This window comes from Cetorhinus maximus, chromosome 15 (genome assembly GCF_964194155.1).
Source record: "Cetorhinus maximus chromosome 15, sCetMax3.hap1.1, whole genome shotgun sequence".
Taxonomy (NCBI): Eukaryota; Metazoa; Chordata; class Chondrichthyes; order Lamniformes; family Cetorhinidae; genus Cetorhinus; species Cetorhinus maximus.
In genome coordinates, this window is record NC_135893.1 from 3,405,802 (window position 1) to 3,433,661 (window position 27,860).

Below are 27,860 nucleotides of genomic sequence, written 5' to 3' on the forward strand. Positions count from 1 at the left end.
TTACTTGATTAGCTTAAAGGATTCACCAGTCATCATGTCGACAAATTCTAGAAAAGAAATGGGATTTTTGTGTCAGTTCAGCTGGATTGTAGCCTGGCTCCAACAGCAATTTCTAACCACCATACATTTGTGATTTGAACCAACCTTGATAGTCAATAGTTCCATCGCCATCTTTATCAGCTTCTTTCATCATGTGTTCTGCTTCCTCTTCATTGAGAGGCTCCCCTGCGTTCATCAGGACGTACCTTATATTAAAAAAAGCAAATGTGAGGTTATCACAAAAAAGGAAACATTTTAGATGTAATTCATTAAAAAATAATGACTCAGTTGCTAAATAGATCACCTGAATCATACAGGCTGCAGGAGCTCAATGTTTGTGCCAAGTCAATGGAGCTGGACACAGTGGAGGTGGGAATGTTACAAATGAACCCAACACCTTTGGATATAACTGCTTATTGGAAAATGGCCACCCATGAATAATATTGAGCGAGGGTGAGGCACTCTCCCCCAACGTAATGGTGATCTGCACTCAGCTATGTTGCCTCATGGTCAGAGAGACCACTGGCATTGACAGTCTAGATTCACATGCTGGACAGGATCCCAAAGGTTAGTTTATCCGGTAAAGTTATTCCTCAGCAATGGTCAGTGCCCTCAGGAGGAAAGAGAAGCAAATTGGATGTGAAACTTTTCATTTTTGAATGAAGGACAGAGTAAAACTAGTTATTAAATCATGGCGAGTTAGTTGAAATATTATTAGATCCATGGTTTGTCTATCTACCACAATCACAGTTAAATATTAGCTACATTTTTTTTCTAAATCAATAGTTTCAACAGCATATTAGCTAATTGTATTAGGGACAAATATTAAATAAGCATGAAGCATGGTCAGAAATTAAAATATTCCACAATGCATGCGAATGATAAAGATTGCACACTGCTCTTTGTGTTTTGATATATGATGGGAATTTGGCTGCAGCTCCCCAGTACAGACATGGTAAAGTGCTGCAGAACTCAGTGTCGGGCATAAGAGAGTCCTGAGTAATTAATAAGGAGCTGATCATCATTATAGTTCAATGAAACTCATGCTATTTTCAGAGAAAATGCATTTACTGGATCTGTTCAGACAGAATTTGGAGTGGAACGTTTCTATTTTGGTGGAAAGATCTTCCCCTTCCTCCTCCATTCCCAACCCCCAATCCAAGGAAAACTTTGGGTGAATTTTGTGGCCTTCTCACGGTGGGGCCGGGGCCTGGAAAATACAACGAGCTGTTCAGAAGTCCATTGACTTCGGAAGGGCCGGAAAATCCCGCCGGCCGGAGGGTGCATAAAATTCCCCCCTTTGTCACAGTTCCTATCATGGGAAGCCATTTGGAGATGTCAGGTTGCCCTCTGCTGGCTTTAAACTGGAAATAATATCTGTCCTTACAAATTAATGACAATTTTGGAACATTTTATTGTCACATTAGGGCTGGAATTCTGTTCCTGGTGTAGCGCTGCTGGGACCAGAGCACTCCTCTCATTCTGACCTCTCACCCCAGCAATGGTTTCTATGATGTCACCTGGCAAGCTCTGGAATTCCCTCCCTAAACCTCTCCATCTCTCCACCCTGCTTTCCTCCTTTAAGATGCTCCTTAAAACCTACTTCTTTGTTCAACCATTGGATCATCAGCTCCAATATCACCTTATGTTGCTTAATCTTAAATTTTATTTGATTACTCTCCTGTGAAGCACTTTGGGATATTAAAGGCACTGTGTAAGGAGTGAGATGAGGAAATATTTCTTCTCACAAAAGTTGGTAGAAGTATGGAACTCTCCTCTGCAAATGCCAATTAATGCTAGATCCATTGTTAATTTTAAATCTGAGATTGATAGATTTCCTGTTCTTCTCTTTGAGTTCTCTACGGCAGTCTGACCCCCAGCACCCCAGCCAGAACAGGGATCAAACCCCATGCTGTTGACACCAATCTGGTCCACACCAACTGGGCCCCCCAAGGAGTTCAGGTTGCTGTGGCATCATACACTTTCACATGCTGGAGCTATGAATAGTGATGATAGAGGCTCCAACATTCTTTCCATCACATGGCTGACAAGGAATCTCTTCCCACTCTTACACCTGCCATCAGTGTATGTTGGAAGGATTTACAAGTTGATAATCAGCCTGTTTGGCCGTGTTATGAACACACCTTCCATGGCCATCAAGTCCTGGAGTGGAACTTGAACCCAGATCTTCTGGCTCAGAGGCAGTGATGCTACCCAATGTGCCACAAGACCACTGGGATTTCTATTAACCAGGGATATTAAAGTATATGGGTCAATAGGGAGGAGGCAGTGTGGTATTGTCACTGGACTGGTAATCCAGGGAACTCTGGGGATGCAGGTTCAAATCCCACCACAGCAGATGGTGATGGTGGAATTTGAATTCAATATCTGGAATTAAAAGTCTAATAATGACCCATGAAACCATTGCCAATTGTCATAAAAACCCATCTGGTTTGTTAATTCTCTTTAGGGAAGGAAATCTGCTGTCCTTACCTGGTCAGGCCTACAAGTGACTCTTAAAAAAGGGCAATTGGGGATGGGCAATAAATGCTGGCTTAGCCAGTGATGCCCACATCCCATGAATGAATTTTTAAAAAATCGTTGTTATATGGAGTTAGGTCATAGGTCAGCCATGACCTCATTGAAGGTGAACAGGCTGAAGGCACTAAATGACCTCCTCTTGTCCCTCTGTAAAAGGGCCAGTAGACTCCACCAATTTTAATCAGCATCAGGGTTAAGGTTAAGCTGAGGCTAAGACCTCAGATTCTAATTTTTTATAAGATGTATATGAATTTCTATAATTTTAAAAACTGGACAATGGCCTTTTAAAGTGTCTGTGGCTAAGTCTGCCCATGACCCTGAACAAAAAGAGTAACAATGGCAAGAAATTTGCACCTGATTATCTCTGAAGAGACCCTAATGACCCCCTGTGGGCCGCAGAGACCATATTCAAAGGGAACTATACAGAGACCATCTACATTTCATAAGCCAGGCCTGGCTAATGGTGCTGATTTCTCTGTTAGCACAAAGGGCCCCGCAGTCTCCCTTTAAGACTTAATGGTTGGAATATTAACAGTCTCACTAACCTAGACAAAGGGGAGAGGTGGGAGTCACGTGTCATGAGCCCCTCTAGATGGTGGAACCTGTAATATTGCCTTGTGGAGCTGCAAAGCTCAGTCTGCCTTCCTTCCATCTACCAAGCAGCAGCACAGAAAAGGGGCTCTGCCCAGGCCCCATCTACACTGTCCCCGCTGGAACCTCGTACCCCTGCCCATTAGTGAGCCTTGGAACAAGATTTTAGCTTAACCCAACCGATTTCACGTTAATTTAAGTTATATTCATTGTAATAAGCTAACAAGGTTAAATGCCATTTGAAAGCATGGAATTGTAGAGGTTCATTGATAAGTATATTTACCTCTGTTGATTAGTTGATAAGTTTCTAAAACTTGCTAATAATCAATAAACTTTGATACTATTTACTGTTGTGGTGTCTGAGTCTTTACCTGATGTTTACACGTCTGTCAAATTCAAACAGTTTAAAAAGGCAGTTTGGGTTCCAGCATTAGTCAGTGCACAGCTAAATTGGAATGGTCTAAAATAACAAACACCCACTTTTATACTTGTAACATGCCTACAAGACTAATTCATCTCTGCATGCCTATCTCACCATGGAACCCTACTGGAAAAGTGAATTATCCAGCATCAGTTTTGAGCCTGCCAACCTCTGTGAAGGAATGCACCATTTGGCTTTGATTCTGGACTCTAAGCTCTCTGTGGTCTTTGTCCTGTAAATCTTTCTTTCTCTATCCCTCTTTATTGCATGAATGCACAGGGGGCTACATAGAAAACTGACCCCCCCACCCCCCCACCTCCCCCCTCCCCCCCACCCCCGGCCGGCATTTTCAGTGTGTGCAAATAAACTAACCCTCTGAGTTCATCCTAACTTATTAGTGGGATTATTAGTGGGAAATTAGAATCACACCAAAACCAAGGGGTTAGGTAACACGCCAGCACTTATAGAGGGGAAAGCAAATCAAAACACCTTTCTGTTTACGGACGGGAGGTAAAAGAAAATCAGGGCTGTTTAAATTAAATCTCCTAACAACAGCTTTGCACCTGAGAACGGTGCACAGTCTGGGTGGAAACGCAGTGGAAAATTTTTCCCATGATGTTTTGGAGATGCTGGAAATCTATCACGGACTTTGTCCCACTTGCTTAATCGTTTAAGAGAAACCTTCGCGAAATTTCTGCTGCTCTCCAACGAGAGTCAAACAAAACTCCAAAATCTTCATTCACACCATCAATAGTATATGATTGGTCATTCCCAGCATGGACTCAATGGGCTGAATCTCCTTCTTCTGTGCATTAATGCCTCTATAACTCACCTCGTGTTTGTTGGTGGGATCTTGCAAATGACAAAATTGATCAATCTCACCTAAATGACAAGAATCGCTGTACTTTAACGCTAATGCATTGTATGTGAAGCACTTTGAAATCTTTCTGAGAGGTTTGAGAAGCTGCTACATTAATGTAAGGACTTTATTCCATTGCTTTTAGCATTTATATCTCCATTATTCAAACCATTATTCACCCTATAAATTACAGTGTCCCCAGACCAATAGCACATTAAAGATATTGTTCTACAGAATATTTGACCATCTCTGCCTGCTCTTATTGCTACAACTTCCAATCATAATTTAAATTCCAAGGTTTTTTTTTCTAAACTGCTCCAAAATGCCAACACCAAGAAAAGCAACACGGATTGAGGTGTGGTTTAAGGGAGGCTTTGTAGCAAAGAGTAAACATTGACATTGTTTTGTGGAAATGCAGAGTGAGGTAACAGTTTGATATTTAGCAACAAACAGTGGGAGGAGTCATTTTGTGAGAATAGATTTACAAGTGCGATCGATACTTAAAATAGATGAGAAGCAAGAAGAACAGATTATACAAAACACAAGGAACACAAGTAAAAAGCTACAAGTATAGATTCTAAACACCTTCAGGATGAATCTTAAATCTTACAGCAGACAGTGCCTTTTGCTGCTGTAACCATTTGCAGACAATGAAACTACTCACTTTAAGGTGTTCCAGTCAATATAACCCTTTTTGTCAGGGTCAAACACCAAGAAGGCCTCCTTGAGTTCTTTATCCTGATTCTTCGATTTTTCATGGTAATCTCCCATCAAAGCCAGGAAATTGTCACAGTTAAATGTACCTTTCCCTGTCACATAAATACCAGAACAATGGTGAACTTCTTTCCCTGTACAACTGTACATTTGACAAGAGATTTCTATTTTATCTTTCCTTGTTACCATTTCAATTTAAGGTCAGTTGACTGTTGCTGAAAAGAGAGACTTTTTTTTAAGCTTTTTGTCTTGCACTCATCAGGACAATTCGCAAGAAATTACCAATATTAGGGGAAACAACATAAGACCATAAGACATAGGAGCAGAAATTAGGCCATTTGGCCCATTGAATCTGATCCGCCATTCAATCATGGCTGATAGGTTTCTCAACCCCATTCTCCCGCCTTCTCCCCGTAACCTTTGATCCCCTTACCAATCAAAAACCTATCTATCTCGGTCTTAAATACACTCAATGACCTGGCCTCCACAGCCTTCTGTGGCAATGAATTCCATAGATTCACCACTCTCTGGCTAAAGAAGTTTCTCCTCAACTCTGTTCTAAAAGGTCTTCCCTTTACTCAGAGGCTGTGCCCTCGGGTCCTAGTCTCTCCTACTAATGGAAACATCTTCCCCACGTCCACTCTATCCAGGCCTTTCAGTATTCTGTAAGTTTCAATCAGATCCCCCCTCATCCTAAACTCCATCGAGTACAGACCCAGAGTCCTCAAATGTTCCTCATATGTTAAGCCATTCATTCCTGGGATCATTCTCGTGAACCTCCTATGGACCCTCTCCAGGGCCAGCACATCCTTCCTGAGATATGGGGCCCAAAATTGCTCTCAATATTCTAAATGTGGTCTGACCAGAGCCTTATAAAGCCTCAGCAGCACATCCCTGCTTTTATATTCTGGTCCTCTCGAAATAAATGCCAACATTGCATTTGCCTTCCTAACTACTGACTCAACCTGCAAGTTAACCTTAAGAGAATCCTGGACTAGGACTCCCAAGTCCCTTTGCACTCCAGATTTCTGAATTTTCTCCCCATTTAGAAAATAGTCTATGCCTCTATTCTTCCTACCAAAGTGCATGACCTCACACTTCCCCACGTTGTATTCCATCTGCCACTTCTTTGCCCATTCTTCTAACCTGTCTAAATCCTTCTGCAGCCTCCCCGCCTCCTCAATACTACCTGTCCCTCCACCTATCTTTGTATCATCTGCAAACTTAGCCAGAATGCCCTCAGTTCCTTCATCTAGGTCATTAATGTATAAAGTGAAAAGTTTATAACATATTTATACTGTATGAGAAGAGAGTGGCCATTGGTTGGCAAGTGGACTTTGATTGGTAGAGGTGTTGCCATTGGGGATACACCAGTTGATGGTGATTGACAGACAACTGCCAAGCATTGTTTGAAATTTAAAGCAGGTAGCTGGTCTTTGGGACATATAGCCTACATACCTAGCATCACACTGACACTGAAATTCAAATATCACGTTACTCATTTGTGTGATAGGCAGACAGTCTTTTTGGCCTGACAGCAGCATCCTGTTAATGGCAAATACCACTTGTGCTGCTATTGCACAGTAGCAGCATGAAACAGTTAACTTCACCTGTTGCTCAAAGTTTTGAAATACTTTGCCCTTCCAGGGTAATCTGAGGTAGACTGGGTACTTTTCAGGGCTGAAAGTGATAGCCTTTTATGAGTTTGCATGATATACAGGGCAAAATGATCTTATCAGGGTAGCCATTATCCTGCAGGATGTCTTTGATGCCCCTATTTCAGCAGTAAGTTTGTATGGTGAGCAATTGGCTCGGGCCCTATTTGTTGCCGATAAGGCCAATCTTATAGCGCGTGGAACTGTAAGAATCCCAACATGTGTGTTGACCAGTGAAAGTAGGGTTGCGGTGGACTGTGGTAGACAACCCCCAGGCAGACTTCTCAACTAGTACGTCAAGGCAAGGGAGTTCATTTGACTGCTCCATTTCAAAGGTGAATTTGAGCAGAGGATGGAGCACATTAAGACATGTAAGGAAATTATTACATGCAGCTGCCGATTTAAATATAGCAAACATACCATCCACATATCAGAAATATGCGAGGGGTAGGAGGTTAGGTGTCATTCCATCAAAGACACATTTTTCATGGAACCCAACAAAGATGTTTGTGGGAATTGGGCACAGAGGGGATCCCATGGCAACACCATCTATTTGTGCATACATGGTGTCATTTAAACTGAACTCAGCTGTGCAAGTTGCCGAGTTCATAAGCTCAATGATTCATGCAATGGTGACAGATCTAAGTCTCCATGAGATAATGTTGCAGTGCATGGTGATCTACACCTACCACCATTGTGTGAATCAGTATTCACTGAGCTTATGAACTCAGCAACTCACGCAGTTGAGTTCAGTTTTAATGACACCATGTATACCCAAATAAATGGTGTTGCCATGGGATCCCCTCTAGGCCCAACTCTCGCAAACATCTTTGTTGGGCTCCATGAGAAATGTGTCTTCAATGGAATGACACCTAACCGCCTACACTTTGCATATTTCCGATATGTGGATGATACGTTTGCTATATTTAAATCCCCAGCAGCAGGTAATAATTTCCTGGATGTCTTAATGGGTTCCATCTTGTGCTCAAATTCTCCTTTGAAATGGAGCAGTCAAATGCTTTTCTGACATACTAGTTGAGAAATCAGCCAATGGGTTCTCTACCACGATCTACCGCAAGGCTATCCTCACTGGTCAATATACACTTTGGAATTCTTACGGTTCCACGCGCTATAAGATTGGTCTTATTGGTAGCCTTGTAAACAGGACCAGAACTATTTGCTCACCATGCAAGCTTGATGCTGAAGTAGGTGCATCAAAGACATCCTGCAGGATAATGGCCACCCTGATCAGATCGTTTTGCGCTGTATTTCACGCAAACTCATGAACTGGCCTAAAGCCATCACTTTTGGCCCTGAAAAGTACCCTTCAGATTACCCTGGAAGGGCAAAGTATCTCAAAAATTTGAGCAACAGGTGAAGCTAGCTGTTTCACGCTGCTACTATGCAGCAGCAACAAGAGTGGTATTCGCCACTAACAGGATGCTGCTGTAAAGTCAAAAAAACATTTTGCCTATCACACAAATGAGTAATGGGGTATATGAATTTCAGTGCCTGTGTGACGCTAGGTATGTAGGCCGTACGTCCCAAAGACTGGCGGATTGTATCAAACAGCATGTCCCAGCCGCTGTTCGCAATGGGCAGGGTACAGACTGTACCCAACCAGCCCGTGCTTGCAAAACACAAAACGCAGGATGCAACATTAGATGTGATTCTGCGATTGGACAACAGTTGCTAAATAATCCTCAGTGCTAAAAATCATGCTGACCAGCAATTTAAGATTGTCAGTTGGGCTCGCAGTGTGACACATTTGCCTTTACTGAAAGCTACATATATTAATGCACAGGGCCCTGTTCTTTGCAGACAGAAAGAACACGTACATACATTGCACCTGTTTCAGCTTAACAAAATAAGTGACAGCCATTCACTGGTTCATTCACCAGGGCAAAGTCTTGTCCAAACAGAGTCAAACTGCCTGGTTTAAATTTCAAACAATGTTTGGCAGTTAACTGCCAGTCACCATCAACTGGTGCATTCTCCTTGGCAACATCTCTACCAATCAGAGTCCATTTGCCATCTAATCAGCAGTCTCTTCTCATGCAATGTAAATATGTTGTTTCCCCATTAATTGACATTTTCATGTGAATTGTCCTGATGAGTGCATGATGAAAAGCTTCAACAAAAAAATGTCTCTTTTTTTCAGCAATACTCATGTTCTGTATTAGCAAACAGCTATTCAGGCTAGTTCATGGTCTTCGCTAAGAACAATTATTATTGAACAGCAGAATATCAGGCTATCATGGAAGGAAATTAACCTGCATTTTGAACCATGTATCCATTTCTATTTTATGCAGCATTTCCTCTTCTAGAAGATGCTGTCTCATGCTCCAGTAAACTTCCACTGGTGAATTGCTTACCTTGCCCTAGTATTACTCTATTTCACCAACGTGACTGCGCATTTGAGACTGATCCTCCTGGTCAAATGATGTTCGTATCTGGTTAAAATGCTGGAACTCCCTCCGTAACAGCACTGTGGGTGTACCTACAATACATGGACTGCAGTGGTTCAAGAAGGCGGTTCACCACCACCTTCTCAAGGACTATTAAGGATGGGGAATCAGTGCTGGCCCAGCCAGTGACACCCACATGAATGAATAAATTTTTAAAAACCAAGTCACAGACTCTCTCACACTCACACAGCCACTCACATACTCACGCACATATCCATGTACACTTGGTTTCCAAGCGAGTGTACTCGCTTGGTTTCGCACAGGGATCATTTGGTAGCAGTGGGGAGCTAACTGTGACGTTGATACACTGACTGGGATCACTGAACACAGGATGGACCAGGAACTGAACCTGGAGCCTTCCCAATCTGCAGCTCAGTGTCAGCCAACACAGGCTAGTGACCCTGAGCCACCACATACACCCAAGCAATGTCTGCCTGACTTAAATAAAGGATTCAGGGTGCGCATTTCCAAAGTCCATGACCGTTGAGAGAGCTGATCTGGAAGAAACCTGCCCTGCCGATGAGTTGGTGGGTCCATGTATCATCTGTCCTGACGGAATGTGTAGGTTATAGAATTATCTCAGTCCCACTCTTTCCAGCTTTAGTGGAAGCAGTTTGTACTGCACCTCCTCTCCTGAAATACTCATGTTGGGTCCACATCAATGACTGCCTGCAGTCCTCTGCTGTCATGTCCCAGGGGCTGCTTTTCATATGTGAATATAATTAATGAGTGTCGGCAGGAATGTCACTGTTGGAGGCGGCTGACTCTTTTCTCACTCGATATCTGAACACAGACACACACCCTGCATGGAATGTCATTGGACAGCGCTGAGGGGAAAAATCCGTCTCTCGTTTTTGTTCCATCCATAACTTGGTACCAGTTGTAACCTTCCTAATGTCACAGAGCCAGGCTGAGTTAGCGTAACTCGAGCTGTAGCTTAGCCCTAGCATCCTCCTGGGTTACAATGCCTCAGCACCACAGCAGGTAACTCATTTACTTACTGAGTCACTGGGAAGGTGTTAAAAACTCCCTGCTAAACTAACAATTGGAATGAAATGGTGCACAAGTAGGTAATTTGGCCCATCACCTCTGTGTTAGCTCACCGGAAAGAGCCATTATACTGCCTGTTCTCCATAGATTATTAATATTGTTTTTATTTTACTGAGTGGTAGTGTTTCCGATATTAATGTTATTTCCTTAATGAACCAACCTTTCTATCCATTAGTACAGACATCTCAGCAGGAAAGCAGAAAATGGTTTCTCACCATCTTTATCCACATCTTTGGCCATTTGTGCCAAATCTCGCTTGGTTAGGTTGATGCCCAATAGACTCATGAGTTTGGCCAAATCAGCTGTTTTCACTAATCCATTCCCTTCTTCATCGAACATTTCAAACACTCCCTTGTACTGGGAAAGTAGCTCAGCGGTCAATGACTGTAAACGTCATAAATGAATGAAAAACAATTAAAAATAAAGAACAGTGCATCATTTTTCCTCTTAATTCTTTCATGGGGTGTGGGCGTAGCAAGGCCAGCATTTGTTGCCTATGCCCTATTTGCCCTTGAACTGAGTGGTTTGCTTGGCCATTTCGGAAATTGGTTAAAAATCAACCACATTGCTGTGGGTCTGGCGTCACATGTAGGCCAGACCGGGGAAGGGCAGCAGATTTCCTTCCCTAAGTGACATATGTGAGCAAAACACTCAGCATCTCCTCAAAATCTCGAAGCCCAGATTTTTAATTTAGAGACTCTTCCCCCTTTTTCACACACGGGCCCCATATTCAGTATTCTGGCTGTAAGGGAGAGAAACTGACTTGTCTTCAGGATAATGGCACCTCAGTGTTAATCAGTAGCAGGGCCTGAATTACCCTCCGCATTCCCCCTTATTCACTATGGAGAAGGAGTTAGCTCTACTCAGGAATTCTCAACGTGGAAGATCCAGTCATGAACCAACTGCTTAGCATTCTACAGGCTTTGTACATTCTCCAGAACTTACAGGTTCAATTATCAAACCACAGTATATCTGTTAGGCCCAGAGGTGACAACCAGGGCTGTTTTGGAGTGGGGTGGAATGCCTGACAATTATGGCAGTATTTGCATAAACAAGGCCAGTTCAGACCAGTGCTCTTATTTCCCAGTTTTTACTGCTTTTTCGAGCTAACAAAAATCAGCACAACATCTGCTTCATCCTCCAGCTGTGCTCGCCATCTCTCACTTCCCCCCCCATCCACCCCTCCCCCAGTCTGGCACCTTCTAATTCTATTGGTCCCCGCCACAGTATGTGGGGCTGGTTGGGACATGCTAGGAAAGGAAGAAGGACTTAGTTAGGATTTTAGCCGGGTGACAACTAAACAGCTAGGCAAGGGAAAGGGAGAGAAGAGGAAATGCAGGTGACCAGAGAGGAAGGAATGGGAGGGCAGAGGAGGACATGAAGAGATGAGGAGGGGTGAAAGAAAGGGGAGGCAGGGGAAGAGTAGAGAAAGAATGGATGATGAGAGAGTGGAGATGTTTGATTGGGGGGGTTGGGGGGGTTTGGAAATGGGTGTCAAGGAAAGGGACAGAGTGCATAGTGAGGGGAGGAAATACATTCTGGCAAAATGGCTGGATGGTAAAGGACAGACAATTTGCTTTTAGAAACTCCAGGGCCTGTGCGCAGTGTTACATGGGAATAATCTCATCAAATTTGATGCTTACCTGCAATTCCATTATATCTCCCCAGCAGTTTCACTGATTATTTTTAAAATTAATGATTACATGCAACACTTGTTATGTGGATCGATTGGAGAGGTTGGGACTGTTTTCCTTAAAGAAGTTGAGAGGAGATTTGAACAAGGTATTCAAATCATGAGGGGTCTGAGCAGAGTAGTTAGGGAGAAACTGCTCCCATTGATGAAAGGACTGAGAACCAGAGGGCACAGATTTAAGGTAATTGGCAAAAAAAGCAATGATGACATGAGGAAAAACTTTTTCGCGCAGCGAGTGGTTAGGACCTGGAATGCACTGCCTGAGAGTGTGATTGGGGCAGAGTCAGTTGAGGCTTTTAAAGATGAATTGGGTTATTGTCTGAAAAGGGAGAATGTGCCAGGCTACAGGGAGAAGGCAAGGGAGCGGTTTGAGGTAAATTGTTCCTTCAGTGAGCAAGTACAGGCACAATGGGCTGAATGGCCTCCTTCTGTGATAATCATTGATGACAATTTCCTCTGATTAGCTTGCTGCACATATTAATGTCAACTTGCCAAACAGATTCTAACTGCTCTCAACCTCATAATTTGTTCTGGACATCACAAATAAACCGTTTTAATTCAGAAGGTCACTTAACTCTTTCAATTCATTTTTATTTGAATTGCTATGTTCAAAATATTAGTTTTGATCTTAGAAGAGCATTCATAAAATTAATCATTTGCAACAGCTTTTAAACATGCAAAGCTTGTAAATAAAAAGCCGTGGCAAGATAGATACTAAAAATAGGAGGTAGAGTTTGCAACACCTTTCTGATTAATCATCTGCAGGGATTCTGTCACTTGGCAGCGGGTCCCACCTTCTCCCTAGTCCACTGCTGCAAAAATCACTTGTGGTGAAAGACTGTTGCTCTGGCTATGATCTATTCAACAAAGCCAGGCCTTGCTTGGTTACATTGCTCATTAGAAGGTGCAGCAGAGACAATGGATTTATCAGTCAAACTGGTGGGGAGTCGGAAGCCAAATTTTACCTTTTAACTGTGTTGTTTAGACATGTTTCTACAAAATACTGAAAACCCTTGACATTGCATTTGTTAACTCAACAAAAATGCTAATCCGTTAAAACATTTTCTAGTCGTCAGCCACACTTATAGTCGACCAGTTTTGTCCATCATTTCACTATGTCCTCGCACCTACACATTTTAAAACCTTCGATATTTGCATGTGGTGCAGTGGCTGATTAAACTACTTGGCTGGGAGCGGGGTCAATAATTTCATTTCAAAACAATGGAAACACAGAAGAAACATGGACCCCGATCTTAAAATTATATATACAACCACGCTACACAAGTTTCGCCATTAAGCCTACATTCTGATGGTCCGTTTCAATCCATTTTTAATATAAGGAAACAATCTCTAATTGTCCTCCTGCATTCACACAAAAATACCAGCCTGCTCCAATGTTACTTACCATGTTGTTGGAACTACAAGACCAGTGATAGGGATCAACCTTGTCCTTCCAGCGATCGAGCCCAGTCGGAAAACCAACACATCTTTCACTTTCTTGAGGAGAGTAAGTCTATGGAAAGCCCAGTGGATTTGACAGTTAAAGTTGCCTTTTATGGTTTGACTGAGAGTCTCCTTGGGTCCTATTTCTGGCTGGTGCATATTCATTTTCTTATGTGAGTTTTCAAGTACTAATTTCCTAGTGATACAAGATTAAATAAAATCACACTGAAGTCTGAATAGCTTCAAAACTACCATTTCTTTGAGGTAAAAGCAGCATTTTTTATTTAGACTAAATACTTCTTTGGAGTCTACTTTATCATCTTTATCTGTTAATGTTGATTAGTAATAGGAAATTGTCTCCTTTCTCTAACTGTTGTTTTCCCAGACGTGTTTGGTTCATTCACAGTTCTCTTTCTTTAGATCTCCTTTTTGAGAATTCCCTATTAAAGCAAACTCAGGACTATCTCCTGCTGGGATTTATTTTGGGCTGGATTTAATGCAACCCCTTGTGGGAGCAAGATGGTGGCCAGGCCCACCGGGAGTAAGATAACGGCCAGGCCCACGGGGAGTAAGATGGCGGCCAGGCCCACGGGGAGTAAGATGGCAGCCAGGCCCACCAGGAGTAAGATGGTGGCCAGGCTCACTGGGGATAAGATGGTGGCCAGGCCCACTGGGAGCAAGATGGTGGCCAGGCTCACTGGGGGTAAGATGGCGGCCAGGCCCACGGGGAGTAAGATGGTGGACAGGCTCACTGGGGGTAAGATGGCGGCCAGGCCCACCGGGAGAGGCCCTGCATCAGTCTCCCAGCAGCAGCAAAACCTCCCCCGATTAAGTTAGGGGGTGGAAGGGGCTGATGTGAGGTTTGCAGCCGCTGGCTGGGAATTATTGAACCAATTGACACTCATTATCCCTGAGTCCACTTCAATTTTGTGGTGGCTCAGGGATTAAATGAGGGTCACACGGCAGACAGTAAAAGAGTCCAAGAGTTTCCTGGTCGGCCGTACTGCAGAAGGCAATGGCAAACCACAGCAGTACTTTGCCAAGCATCATCATGGACCAATCCAAGGGAAGTCCATGGTCGCCAATGCCCTCTTAGGGCATGGTACCTGAAGGAGGGGGAGGAGAAATAGCAAGGATTGTAAGTTAGAAAAGAAAGACTTGCATTTATATTGTGTCTTTCACAGCTGACTTTTTACAGCCAATGAAGTACCTTTGAAGTGTGCTCACTGTCGTAACGTAGCAAACACAGCAGCCAATTTGTGCACAGCAAGATCCCACAAACAGCAATGTGTTAATGACCAGTTAAACTGTTTTTAGTGATGTTGACATAGGGATAAATATTGACTAGTACATCAGGGAGAGTATCTGCTCCTCTTCAAAGTCGAGTCCTGGGATCTTTTGCATCGCCCCGAGGAGGCAGACGGGGAAGATGGGCCTCAGTTTAACATCTCATCCAAACAAATGGAGGTGGAGGAGATGAATTGGCAACTTTAGGATCCACAGGAACTTTAGGATCCACAATCCTAATCCTACGACCACAGCACCCAGTCCTTGAGATGACAGTGGGACATCATAGTGCTAGATTTCTGTGTGTGCACAGCAGCAGGACCAAGCCAAGCAAATGTTCAGAATAAAGTGTTTTGCACAGGATGACTAAACTAGTAACTTGGGCACCTGTCTTTTCAATGATGACTCAAACAGGTAGGGGGAGACAAGTTCTTTCATCAATACACTTCATACAAGATTGCAGCATACCATAAGGCTCAGAGGAAGCCCATTTCTGCTGATTTCATAAGGCTTTAGCTCACTGAGCCTATCACTTTTTAAAAAAGTACCAAGGCAACATTCTCCATGGCCACTGCTTTCATCAACAGTGAGCTGTATGAGCGCAGAATTTTCCACCCTTGCCAATCCCCAATAAGCAGGAGTTTCATCGACCCCCCGGCATTCACCCCTGATCTCAGCTGTTTTGATGGGATCAGCTTGCTCTGTGGATGTGGGCGAGGGTGATGCAGTATTACATCAGCAGTGGCTTCCAGTTTGCCTGAAAAAATACGACTGAAATGGCACTTCGCACACACTTCATCACCTAGACGGATACATAGTGGGGTGACTTCTTTTCTGTTATTTGCGTAGCGTTATAATGCAGCCAATCACATAGGAGTGGATGTAAAACACATCCCATGTCACTGTCAGCAAGAAATTACAAGAGGCAGGAAGCTTGTGATGAACAACACAATGCATTTCCCTGTGATACCGCTCACTAAAGTGTAACATCTAGGCTGGAGGGTTAATTTCACTTTTGTATGCAGATATTGTATAGTATGAAACTATTAAAATAAGGACAGTTAATGATGATCAAATCCACACATCCAAATAGATTGTAACCATTGATGGAGAGCGTGGAACCTTTTTTTATTGATTTATGGGATGTGGGCTTCGCTGGCTGGGTCTGCATTTATTACCCATCCCTAATTGACCCTTGAGAAGGTGGTGGTGAGTTGCCTTCTTGAACCGCTGCAGTCCATGTGGTGTAGGTACACCCACAGTGCATTTAGGGAGGGAGTTCCAGGATTTGACCCAGCGACAGTGAAGGAACGGCGATATATTTCCAAGTCAGGATGGTGAGTGACTTGGAGGGGAACTTCCAGGTGGTGGTGTTCCCATCTATCTGCTGCCCTTGTCCTTCTAGATGGTAGTGGTCACAGGTTTGGAAGGTGCTGTTGAAGGAGCCTTGGTGAGTTCCTGCGGTGCATCTTGTAGATGGTACACACACTGCTGCTACTGTGCATCGGTGGTGGAGGGAGTGAATGTTTGTGGATGTGGTGCCGATCAAGAGGGGCTGCTTTGTCCTGGATGGTGTCAAGCTTCATGAGTGTTGTGGAAGCTGCACTCATCCAGGCAAGTGGGGAGTATTCCATCACACTCCTGACTTGTGCCTTGTAGACGGTGAACAGGCTTGATCCAAATTGCCTGTTTCTGTGCTACAGTTACTATGCGTGCAGTTCTAGAATCTGCATTATAGGAAGGATGTGATTGCACCAGAGGCAGTGCAGAGGAGATTTACCAGGGTGTTGCCTGGGCTGGAGTGTTTTAGTTATGAGGAGAGATTGGATAGGCTGGGGCTATTTTCCCTGGAGCAGAGGAGATTGAGGGGGGACATGATTGAGGTGTATAAAATTATGAGGGGCATAAATAGGATAGACAGAAAGGAATTTATTCCTTTGGTGGAAGGATCAATAACCAGGGGGCATAGATTTAAGGTAAGGGGCAGGAGGTTTAGAGGGGATGTGAGGAAGAATTTTTTCACCCAGAGGGCAGTGGGAATCTGGAACTCACTGCCTGAAAGGGTGGTAGAGGCAGAAACCCTCATAACATTTAAGAAGTATTTGGATATGCACTTGCGATGCCATGACATACAAGGCTGTGGGCCTATTGCTGGAAAATTAGAATAGTTAGGTACTTGTTTGACCGGCGCAGACTCGATGGGCCGAAGGGCCTTTTTCTGTGCTGTAGACCTCTATGACTCTATGTAATATGCAACCATATGCACCATTCAATCACCTCTTTCCTGTACGTTTAATATCTTCCACTCCTGATCTCAAGCAATGGGTTATATGGTGGAATATGATGCTTAATGTCTTCCTGTTCCTTATTTTGGTTCTACATTGTGAATCAGACCCTGGTTGAATAGCATATTTACACTCACAGTTAAGGCCCACAGCTGAAGAAAGGAACAGAGCGAGAGAGAGAGAGAGGATAATTGAGGTTTTCAAAATGTGAGAGGTTTTGATAGGGTAAATAATAGAAGTTTATTTGTAATGGTTTACAAAGAACTTATCAACAAGGCACAAATTCAAAGAAATCTTTTAACACATGGAGTGTTATTAGGATATGGAAAGCACAAGTGGCTATTGTGACAGATAACCTCAATTAAACTGTATTTGAAAACAAGGAATATAAAACAATTGAGGAAATGAGCAGGTAAATGGGACTAGAATAGATACCACACTGCTGCAGTAATGGCACAAGGACTACAGACCAAGTAGCCTCCTGTGCTGTAACTGCAATGATTCAATAGACGATTTATGGTCTTTAAGGCTTTCCTCCCTTCCCAAGAAAAGTTTTTACCTTCCTATTCCTTTTTTATGTTCCTACTTAAATAATGTGCATCTGGAATTTCATCCATTGTTGATGGAGAGTCTACACTAAAATATTAACCCATCTGCTCTCTCTGTGCATGTTGGACTGAACCATTGAGCTTTTCCAGCACTTTCTGAATTTTGGTCAGCCTTTCAACATCCACAGCTTTTTTGCTTATTCCACCATAAAGACTACGCACTTTGAGGGAAGCTTAGGTGCATTTGTTTATCTCTACTAGAATGCATGTTCTAATTTAAATACTGTTCCTCACCATTCATGAAAGCCAGTCTTTTAAGGAGCTGGATTAAGTACTTGTTGGACTGGGAGCACTGGAGGATGATTATTGTTGTATCACATCCAGTGCCTCGTGTTTCCTTTAATCTGAGAATCCGTCTTCATCTCTCCTGGGGGTCACTCTGACAGTCGGTGAGGAGCTTAGAAAACAATGACGACTGGAGAAGTTCTGACTGGAACAAAGCCTGGCATAAAGTACATCGACTGCCCCTCCTTCCCTACCAAACACCCAGGCAGCACCTACACTGTATGTAAATTACCTGACCCTGCTCTGATACTCCAGGAGTGGAGGTCACCAGCTGACAGTGTGAGGCTGAGGGTCTTTGAGTGTCACCAGGATGTTTGACCACATGAGGCATCACAACCAAAGTGTTGTCCTCACCAAAGGATTATCCCCACTTGCCATCTACATGCGCCTACTTTGCAGCACAAGGCGCTGATAACAAGTGGAAGCCCAGGCTGACATTTTTTGCTCCCCAGCACCAAGGTCCTGAGATTAAATGGTGCATCATAGAACCATAGAACACTACAGCACAGAAAACAGGCCATTTGGCCCTTCTAGTCTGTGCCGAAATATTATTCCGCTAGTCCCATTGACCATTAGCATCCTTACAGCTTCCCAGGGACTAGCTAACTTAGCAAACACTGGTGATAGTTCATCAGATCTTCATGCTCAGTGTAAGGCTCAGCACCCAGGTAGATAGTGCATTGATCAATAACACCACGAGAGGAACCAGCGTTAATGGTTAAGCACTGCTTGCCTCCTGTGTATCATTAAGCTATTAGACTTAAAAGCTGCTGACAGAAGAGTTAACTAGTGTGAAAATACTTGCTGTGCCAATGTGAGGTGAAATTCCAAAACTCCCCAGGCCTAATCCAAAAGCAAAACACTTCCATGTTTGTCTATTGGTGCTGAGGCATTTCTCGGGCTGATAGCTTCAGTTACATTGCTGATATTCTCAGTCACTGTCTAAAGTGTTCACATCTCTCACCAGCCATCACCTGTTTTCAGTTTGTTCAGTCCCTGCCACAAATGAGAACTGAGCATTTAAAATGTGAACGTTTGGGTTTTATTGGCTGTTTAAAGTTTGGCCATTGCCTGAATTGTCCATTATTGTTTGTTTTGTGTGAATAATTCAGAGCAGCTTTAGTAAAAACCCCATTGTACTATCAGGGGAAATTATAGCCAATCTGGATATTGCTCTGGTCAGGCCATATATTGATATTGTGTCAAATTCTGCACACTGAGACACAATGGAGGAAGTGTAGAGGATAATGACACGGTCCAGCTAGTGAAAGGTAACTATAGGATTTGATATCAAGAAGGGGTTTGCAGGAAGGTCTTAATTCTCTTAGCAGGCGGGTCAATAACCAGGCAGCATAGATTTAAAGTGATTGGTAGAAGGGTTAGATGGGCATTGAGGAAAGATTTTTCACCCAGAGGGTGGTGGGAGTCTGGAACTCTCTGCCTGAAATGGTGATAGAGACAGAAACCCTCATCACATTTAAAAGGTTCTCAGCCATGCATTTGAAGTGGATTAATCTACAGACCAAGAGCTGGAAAGAGGTTTTAGGCTGGACCACTCGTTCTGGTCATTTGCAGTAAGGCATTGTGGATCCAGGGGTGATAAACACATTGGCTGTACCGTTCATGCCCCTGTGCACAGTGCTGCACCGCACACAAACCAGGAGTGTTTTTAATCAGCTGTGCACATCACTGCAGCATGAACCAATGGCAGGAGAAACGCAAAGATCAAACAGGAAGCAAAACTGTCGAAAGCAACATTGCAATGGCCTGCTTCACCCCCTTGTCTCAAAAGGAAAATCAGTGTTTGCAATTGTTACATTGATCACCTGGTATCATCTGCCCTTATTCCCCTCCAGAAGCAACATTCAAAAAGAACTGGATTAGAATGAAACAGTCAGTGTGCTAATCCTATCAGCTCGCTTCAGAACAGGTGTCTGCTGGTCCCAAGTGCGCAGTTTGAGATCAGCACGCCAAATAAAGCAAATGATTAGGGAAGATTTATTTAAATCATCTGCAGAGATCCAGAGGGTATTCCACAGTCTGGGTATTTATAAACCTGCTCTGCATAGTTTACTTTTAATGCTGATTCTGTGCTTATTTAAATACTTTATCGGTACAAAAGTATTGACTCAAAGATTAATTTTAGCGTTTGGCACAGCTGCACTGATCTTGTAACCCGTCCTCTGAAGTGCCTCACAAACCATTCATTTGTACCAAATTGTTCACCACATGGGCTGCAGAAGCCCAAGAAGGTGGCTCACCACCACCTCCTCAAGGACAATGAAGGATGGGTAATAAATGGACCAGCTTGTGAGGTCTACACCCTACACATGAAAATAAAAAATCTCTGAATAAGCACTGCATTCTGCCCAGAACTGGTGGTAAATTACAACAACATCAGTAATCTGGACAATACCACTAAAGGAGCAGCAGTAAATCGAAAAGGCCCAACCAGGGGCAAGTTAATTCTCTGGGGCAAGTTGACTCTGTTGAGGACAAGGTAGATCTACTCTCTCCAGAGATTATTTATTAAATCCCTGCTGTGTTTGCTAAAAATTCCCAGAAATTTGGCACATAACTCAGAACTGTAATTATTAATGCCAATGAAGATTGGTATCTAGAGTTTGGACCAGTCTTCCATGTAGAACGCCCAGGGATTAATTAAAGCTACCAACTGTGAATTAACACAGGATGTCTTTAAAGGTCTGAATTGGCTTATCTCAGCTGGTGGCCTGCTCAGCTCCAGGTGCAACAATATCTCTCCGAGTCCTTAGTCTTCAATCAACTCAAAACAATCATCTACTCATCAGCTCGGGCGGAATCTTCCGGTCCTGCCAGCAGCGGGAAGCTTGGTGGTGGGGGCGGAGGGGAGCTTAATTTGGCTGAAGGCCAAAAATCAGTTTCCCGTCGGCGGGATGAACTTCAGGAATAAAGTTCTCGGGACTTTAAAGGTGGGTTAAAGGCAGGTCGAGCTTCCTGATGACCAATGTTGGGAATCCCTTTCGCATGCATTAGCATGTCACGCATACTCATTAAAAGGCCACCTCGCTGGAATTAAGCTCCTCCTCCAAATTAAGTTCCCCGCCAGTCAGAAATGAGAATGTTCATATTTACAACTGCGTGTAAGTGGCGTGCACAGGGTGAGATGGGCCACTTCCATGTCTTTGAGGTGAATAGACGCTGGTTTGGCCTTCCGGGGGACCATTCAAATCTTGATTCATATCATTGCTGGTGGGCCAAGCCGAGAGAAGGCTAGACATGGGAGCCAGGGGAAGGGGGGCGAGACAGAGCGAATGCTGGATACAGGAGGGTAGGCTAAGGGTGGAAATGGGAGTGGATGTCCAGGGAAGGAAGACAGACTGTCTGGGGCAGGAGGGTGGCAGTAAGTGTGCAGGGACATGGGATAGAAGGAAGGGCCTTGCATCTTAGGGTCCTGTGATTGGGTGTGGGAGGGGGTTTCTGGGCAGGGACCGTGGTAGAAGGATGGGCCTTAGAGGACAGGGTTGGTGTTGTTGGTGGGGTCCTGGGGGTGAAGTGAGGGTACTGGGCAGTGAAGGGAACAGTCACAGTGAACAAAGAACAAAGAAAAGTACAGCACAGGAACAGGCCCTTTGGCCCTCCAAGTCTGCGCCGATCATATTGCCCGTCAACTAAAACATTTTGCACTTCCAGGGTCCATATCCCTCTATTCCCATCCTATTCATGTATTTGTCAAGCTGCCTCTTAAACACCACTATCGTACCTGCTTCCACCACCTCCTCTGGTAGCGAATTCCAGACACTCACTACCCTCTGCGTAAAAAACTTGCCCCGCACATCACCTCTAAAGTTTTCTCCTCTCACCTTAAATCTATGTCCCCTAGTAATTGACTCTTCCACCCTGGGAAAAAGCTTCTGACTATCTACTCTGTCCATGCCACTCATAATTTTGTAAACTTCTATCAAGTCGCCCCTCAATCTCCGTCGCTCTAATGAGAACAATCCGAGTTTCTCCAACCTCTCCTCATAACTAATAACCTCCAGACCAGGCAGCATCCTGGTAAACCTCCTCTGCACCCTCTCCAATGCCTCCATATCCTTCTGGTAATGTGGCAACCAGAATTGCACGCAATATTCCAAGTGTGGCCTAACCAAGGTTCTATACAGCTGCAGCATGACTTCCCAGCTTTTATACTCAATACCCCTGCCGATGAAGGCAAGCATGCCATATGCCTTCCTGACTACCTTATCCACCTGCATTGCCACTTTCAGTGACCTGTGGACCTGTACACCCAGATCCCTTTGCCCATCGATGCACTTAAGGGTTTGCCATTTACTGTATAATTCCTACCTGTATTAGACCTTCCAAAATGCATTATCTCGCATTTGTCCGGATTAAACTCCATCTGCCATTTCTCCGCCCAAGTCTCCAACCGATCTATATCCTGTTGTATCCTTTGACAATCCTCTTCACTATCTGCAACTCCTCCAACCTTAGTGTCGTCTGCAAACTTACTAATTAGCCCAGTTACATTTTCCTCCAAATCATTTATGTATACTACAAACAGCAAAGGTCCCAGCACTGATCCCTGTGGAACACCACTAGTCTCAGCTCCCCATTCAGAAAAGCACCCTTCCACTGCTACCCTCTGTCTTCTATGACCAAGCCAATTCTGTATCCATCCTGCCAGCTCACCTCTGATCCCGTGCGACTTTACCTTCTGTACCAGTCTGCCTGTGAGAGGGGAGTTGGATGGGATAGGATGGCAGGTCCAGGGTGACAGTCTGTAGGTTTCATGGGAGGGTCACAGAAACAGACGAAACAGGTGGCTCAGATAATGGGGGGGGTAGGGGGGGGGGGGTGGGGGGGGGGGGGGGGGGGGGGGTGGCCAGGGTGGCATGGGGGTGTTAATAGGTGTTGGCTCAAAGGCGAGAGAAGGCATGTGCAGGGTGATGGCTATAGGTGCAAGGGTAACGGTGGGTGGGGGGAGGTTCAAGAGTGACAGAGGGGAGAGGAATGATTATATTGGGTGGGTCAAAAGTGATGGGGATAAGTTGATGAGTGACAGGGGGAGGGTAGAAGGTGGTGGAGTCAGTCTTGAATGTCATGTACATCATTTTGGGATCCTCACCCATGTAACACTGTCACTGTAAAACTGTGATGCCTCAGAGTGGGAGCAGGGTCTTTTCAGATGAGTGGAGTTCATGATTAGGACAATAGATCAACTAAAGGGACACCCTAATAATCATGGGACAACAGGATGAGAACCATGTTCAGTTGTGTTCTCCTCCCTGTGGTGAAACCCACATTGCAGCAGCTTTGTTCCTGACTCATGGATCTCATAACATTGAGATCCCAGCAAGATGTGGATCTGCCGTTCATTCTGTGCGATTGGCCACCTCCTGCAGTCAGAGGCGGGGACGAAGGGAGGGAGGGACACAGCCAAGTCTCGATTCCAAATCTCCATCCTCCTGGGTGAATGGTCATGGCTGACAAGGCATCAGGTGCTTCTTCTCTCTGTGTTGCCAAGGCAATGGTCTCAAGAGTAATGGAGGCAAGCGGAATAGTGACTGAGGGAGGCTTCTCACACCCGACTCTCATCACCCCGGTCAAAGAGCAATGTCTCCATGTGCGGTCATCTATGAACAGCAGGAACACCCATCTCTGGTCCGCCAGGATGTCCTTCACCTGAAAGGGGTGGGGTGGCGATACCATGTCTAGACGGAGGCCAGACACAGGGCTTAGCGCTGGCTTGGTGGCTCTGAGATGGAGGGAAACCTGAATGAAATATGCTCAGTAGATTGGTTACTGCAATTTGTTCACTGATCCACTGAGGCCTAGATGATGGAGGCTCAGGCAACCCCGCCTTTCTACTGGCTCTCATCCAGATGAGGGGGATGAGGGCCCAGTGCAGGTTGGCACAGGGCCAGGAGGAGCAACAGTCTGAACAGCAGGAGGCAGCGAGGCCTCAAGGTCAGGGTGCTGGTGACCAGGGTCCACTGCAATGGGGAGCAATGGCCTGACCATGGGTGTATCACAGGTGGTGCAGCTATCTACAGATAAACAAAAGGTAATGCCAGAGGTGCCTTCATACGTCCCAGGATGTGCTGCAGACATCTACCAGCTTCTCCATGATGAGCTGCAGCTGCAAGGACTTGGAGACAATCCCATTCTGATGGCATTAAAGGTCATCACCACCTTAAACTTCTTTACCAGGGCTCCATGGGGAGAGCTTTGCAGCATCTCATAGCCAGTGATCCACAAGTGCATCTGAGAGGCAACAGGTTCCCTGTTCAGGACAGCGCACCAATTTGTCTAATTCCGTCTGGATCCTGAAAGCCAGGCTGCAAGATGGTTGGGATTTGCAGCAATCTCAGGTTTCCTGCAAGTGCAGGGTGCAATCGACTGCACACATGTGGCCTTGAGAGCTCCCTGGCAATAGCCAGTCACATTCATCAATAGGAAAGATTTCCACTCTTTGAACGTGCAGCTGATATGTGATCACAGAAGGTAAATCCTGCATGTTTGTGCTCGGTTCCCAGGGAGCTCCCAACACCTACATTCTGACCCACTCCCAGGTGCCCCAGGTTTTTGAAGGACCTCGGTGATTGTAGCGTTGGCTCCTTGGGAATAAGGTAATGCCCCTAGAAGACTTGGTTGATGATGCCAGTTTGCCATCCACAGAATGCCTCTGAGGAGAGGTACAGTGCCACACAAGCCCCAATCAGGTCCACGACTGAGCAGATGATTGACCTCCTTTGATGAGGTTCAGAGGTTTGGAGCACTGAGGCGGGGGTCTCCGACACCCCCCACAGAGAGTGTCCTGGATCTGCTGCAACCTGCACAGCCTGGTGCTATAAAGGCAGGTGCATTGGCTGAGGGAGACATGGAGGAGCGAGATGTCTCCACCAACGGTCAGGATGGTGACGGGGATGACACTGACAGCTGCCAAAATGTCACCGAGCCACATGCAGAGGCCATTGCAAGGGTATGACGTGGCAGACTAGCCCGTAACAATCTGAGATCTCCTTCAGGTAGAACCAGATCGATGGGTCCACAGGGGGGAGCAGCATGAGAACGTCACTGGGCCCCTCGAGATCGCTCCTCCATGCAGATTGTTCAGGGACAATCGTGTTCCTGCTCCCTCCCCCCGCCCTGATCACCACTCGCCCAGAGTAAACACATATCCCGCGACATACTTATCATGCCAAAAAGTTTCAAGATTACTTTGGAGTCTTGGTCAAAATCCTGGAACTCCCTCCCTAACAGCACGGTGGGTGTACCTACACCACAGGGACTGCAGCGGTTCATGGTGGCAGCTCAGCACCACCTTCTCAAGGGGAAACTAGGGATGGGCAATAAATCCTGGCCTGGTCAGCAATGCCCACACGCCATGAATACATTTTTAAAAACCTCACTGAGAGTGCCTCAGCTGCACTCTGGGTTACTGAGTAACAACCACTCCGGACCCTCCAATCACAGAGACTCCCAGAATTCTCAGTGCTCCATGACCTTAGCATTAGTGTGAGACTGTGATCTGTCATTGTGGACATCCCGGCCAAGGTCAACATCTTTCCTGCATGGACCCCGCAAAGCCCTGTTAGAGCAGCTGATTCTTCACATGGATAGTCTCACAGTCCTCGGTACAGTCCAGCACACAGGCCCATTCTACTCTCTCTCTCCTCATGGACAAAGACTCCGGGCCTTCGATGATTTCCGATGTGCTTTGGTTGCAGCCCCTTTACGTGGGGTCTACTGCCCCTGATAAGGGGACGAGCAGGACAAACAAATCCCCATGTGACGTCTGACAAAGGCTCCAGCCCATTGCACACACACCTCTTTAATCCTACACTCAATCTCTCTTGGAGTCAAAGTTAACTTGCCCGTTGCCTCCTTACTTCTAGCCTTCACCTGAATGTTAGCTCAAAATGAGAAATCACCAAGGAAGACCATTCACAATTGGATGTGCCCAACACAGCCTCCTCCACACGTGTAGGGCAGCCTCTGGTTTTCTACTGTTAAGAAGACAATGTAGAGCTTGACTCTGTCAGCCCTGAAACTGCATCTACAGTGCTCCTTGTTACTCACATAGCGGATTTAACTCCCCTCAAGTATCCTGGCATCCACCCACATCTCACATCAGGGTAACAGCAGGAGCTATAATGACGTTGCTGATCACATTTTCAGAGATCAGAACATGGTGAGCTGCAGCTAATGGCTCACACGATGTGTGCCCAGGCCGCACACTCACAAATGGTGCCAGTGCTTAATCATGTACATGTGGGATTATTGAGTAATCATTATGCTGATAATGTGAGAGAAGTGAATCCATAGGAGTTCATTCTTGGACTCTGATGGGGATCCACATTCCACTCCCTTCAATGCCGGTGACCGTTGAATCAACTCACAGCAAGATGGGATCCAGGAGACTTCCAAACTGTGCAAGTGAACATTTATTTACAAGGGTCTAAAGTAAATACAATGTACCATCTGTGTGCCTTCAAAACTTCTTAATCTTCCTTTCTCTGTTACCACATCAAGGTTCAGCGCCAACACCCACAGCTGAGGTGGGGGCAGCCTGCCGACGGCTATGCCCTGTTGACTGTGATGACTTTGGTGGGCAGCCTCTGGTGGCCCGAGGCCTAGAGGACCCCAGCCTGCTAAGGGTCTCCTGCTCAGGTGCAGGTCCTCCCTCCTCAGCCTGACCTGTTGGGGGCGATGGAGTCACTGGCGGACGGGCGGTGGGGCGGCCTTGGTGTGTCCTAGGATGATGTCCCCAGGGTGCTTGGCTGATGCTTCACCTCCTTGTGGGTGCCCGATGGCACCTCCCTGACTCCGTGAGGAGATGGGGCACCTGGAGGGAGGTGGAGGTGCCCTGTCCCCCTCAGGCTGAGACACCGCTGCACTGCGCTTATGGCTAGAGGACGGAGTGCAGCTCTGAGCACATATCCGGCAGACACCGTGTGTTCTGCTGGCCCTGGGTCTCCAAGGTGACCACCACCCTTTACATGGAGGCAGCCAAGCGCTCGCACACCAGAGTCACGACATCAGCCAGAATGTGAACAAACTCCTCCAGCCTCCGGTCCAGCCTGCACACGGCCTTTGGCATCTCTGCCAGATGTTCCTCTGCCTGTCCCTGTATCTCTATCAGGTTTCTTATGGCCGGGTCCAGAGGCTCGTCCTCTGCATGGGGCTGAGCAGGGGCCTGGTCTCCAGGAGTCCTCCGAGTGTCAGTGACCTCGGCTGTCATTGCCCCCTCCAGCTGTCCGCCCGTGTCAGTGATGTGCTCACCAGATTGAGACCCTGAGCCTAGTCTAGAACGTGTCCCCACTGAGGTGTGTGTATTGATGCTGGTGGAGGGTGCAGGTGAACACCACGATGGTGCATCCCCTGAGGATTCGGAGGATCCTCAGAGAGGGGGTGGGAGATGTAGCTGTGGCTGGTCTCCGTTATGGGTCCCCCCCCTTTTCTGGCTGGTACCTGGAATAGAGAAAAGAAATATTGGTGAACACCCAGCAGGCTCCTTAATGAAAGCCACGTGTTACTCTGTGGGTGCAGCTGACTGCTGCAGACTGTAGGAATCCTCACTGCCTTCCTGGGGAGGGTCCTAACTCACCTTCAGCACAGACACAGCCCCGCTCCTCCCAGGATATCTCGGCGGGGGCTGATCCTCAAAAAGGGGCTGAGGACTCGAACATCCAGAATGTCACCTCCGGTCTTGGCCTGCTCCCTCTTATTGTGGGGTTTCTGTCCTGCAGACAGACAGGAGGATTGAGGGTCATCCCAATGGGTGAAAGAGCAGTTTGGGAGTGTGCCTGCCTATTGCAGCTGCTGAACCTCCCCAGGCAGCGATTAACAGGCAGGATGTCCTGTAACTGATAGAAGATTGAGAGCAGGAAGCGGCCGGTACACATTCAGTGCACACGCCCCATCTGCTGCTGA

The 27,860-nt window shown here is 45.7% G+C and overlaps 1 protein-coding gene across 1 annotated transcript; it reads right to left on the reverse strand.

Moving 5' to 3' along the window:
• On the reverse strand, positions 1 to 27,168 carry LOC144691130 (calglandulin-like). The gene is made up of 5 exons (XM_078559197.1): positions 26,953 to 27,168; positions 10,554 to 10,722; positions 5,116 to 5,260; positions 145 to 245; positions 1 to 47 (listed from the first exon to the last, which is right to left on the reverse strand). Exons 1-5 carry the CDS (start codon positions 27,166 to 27,168, stop codon positions 1 to 3), a joined length of 678 nt encoding a protein of 225 aa, XP_078415323.1.
• Between the last annotated feature and the right edge of the window lie 692 nt (positions 27,169 to 27,860).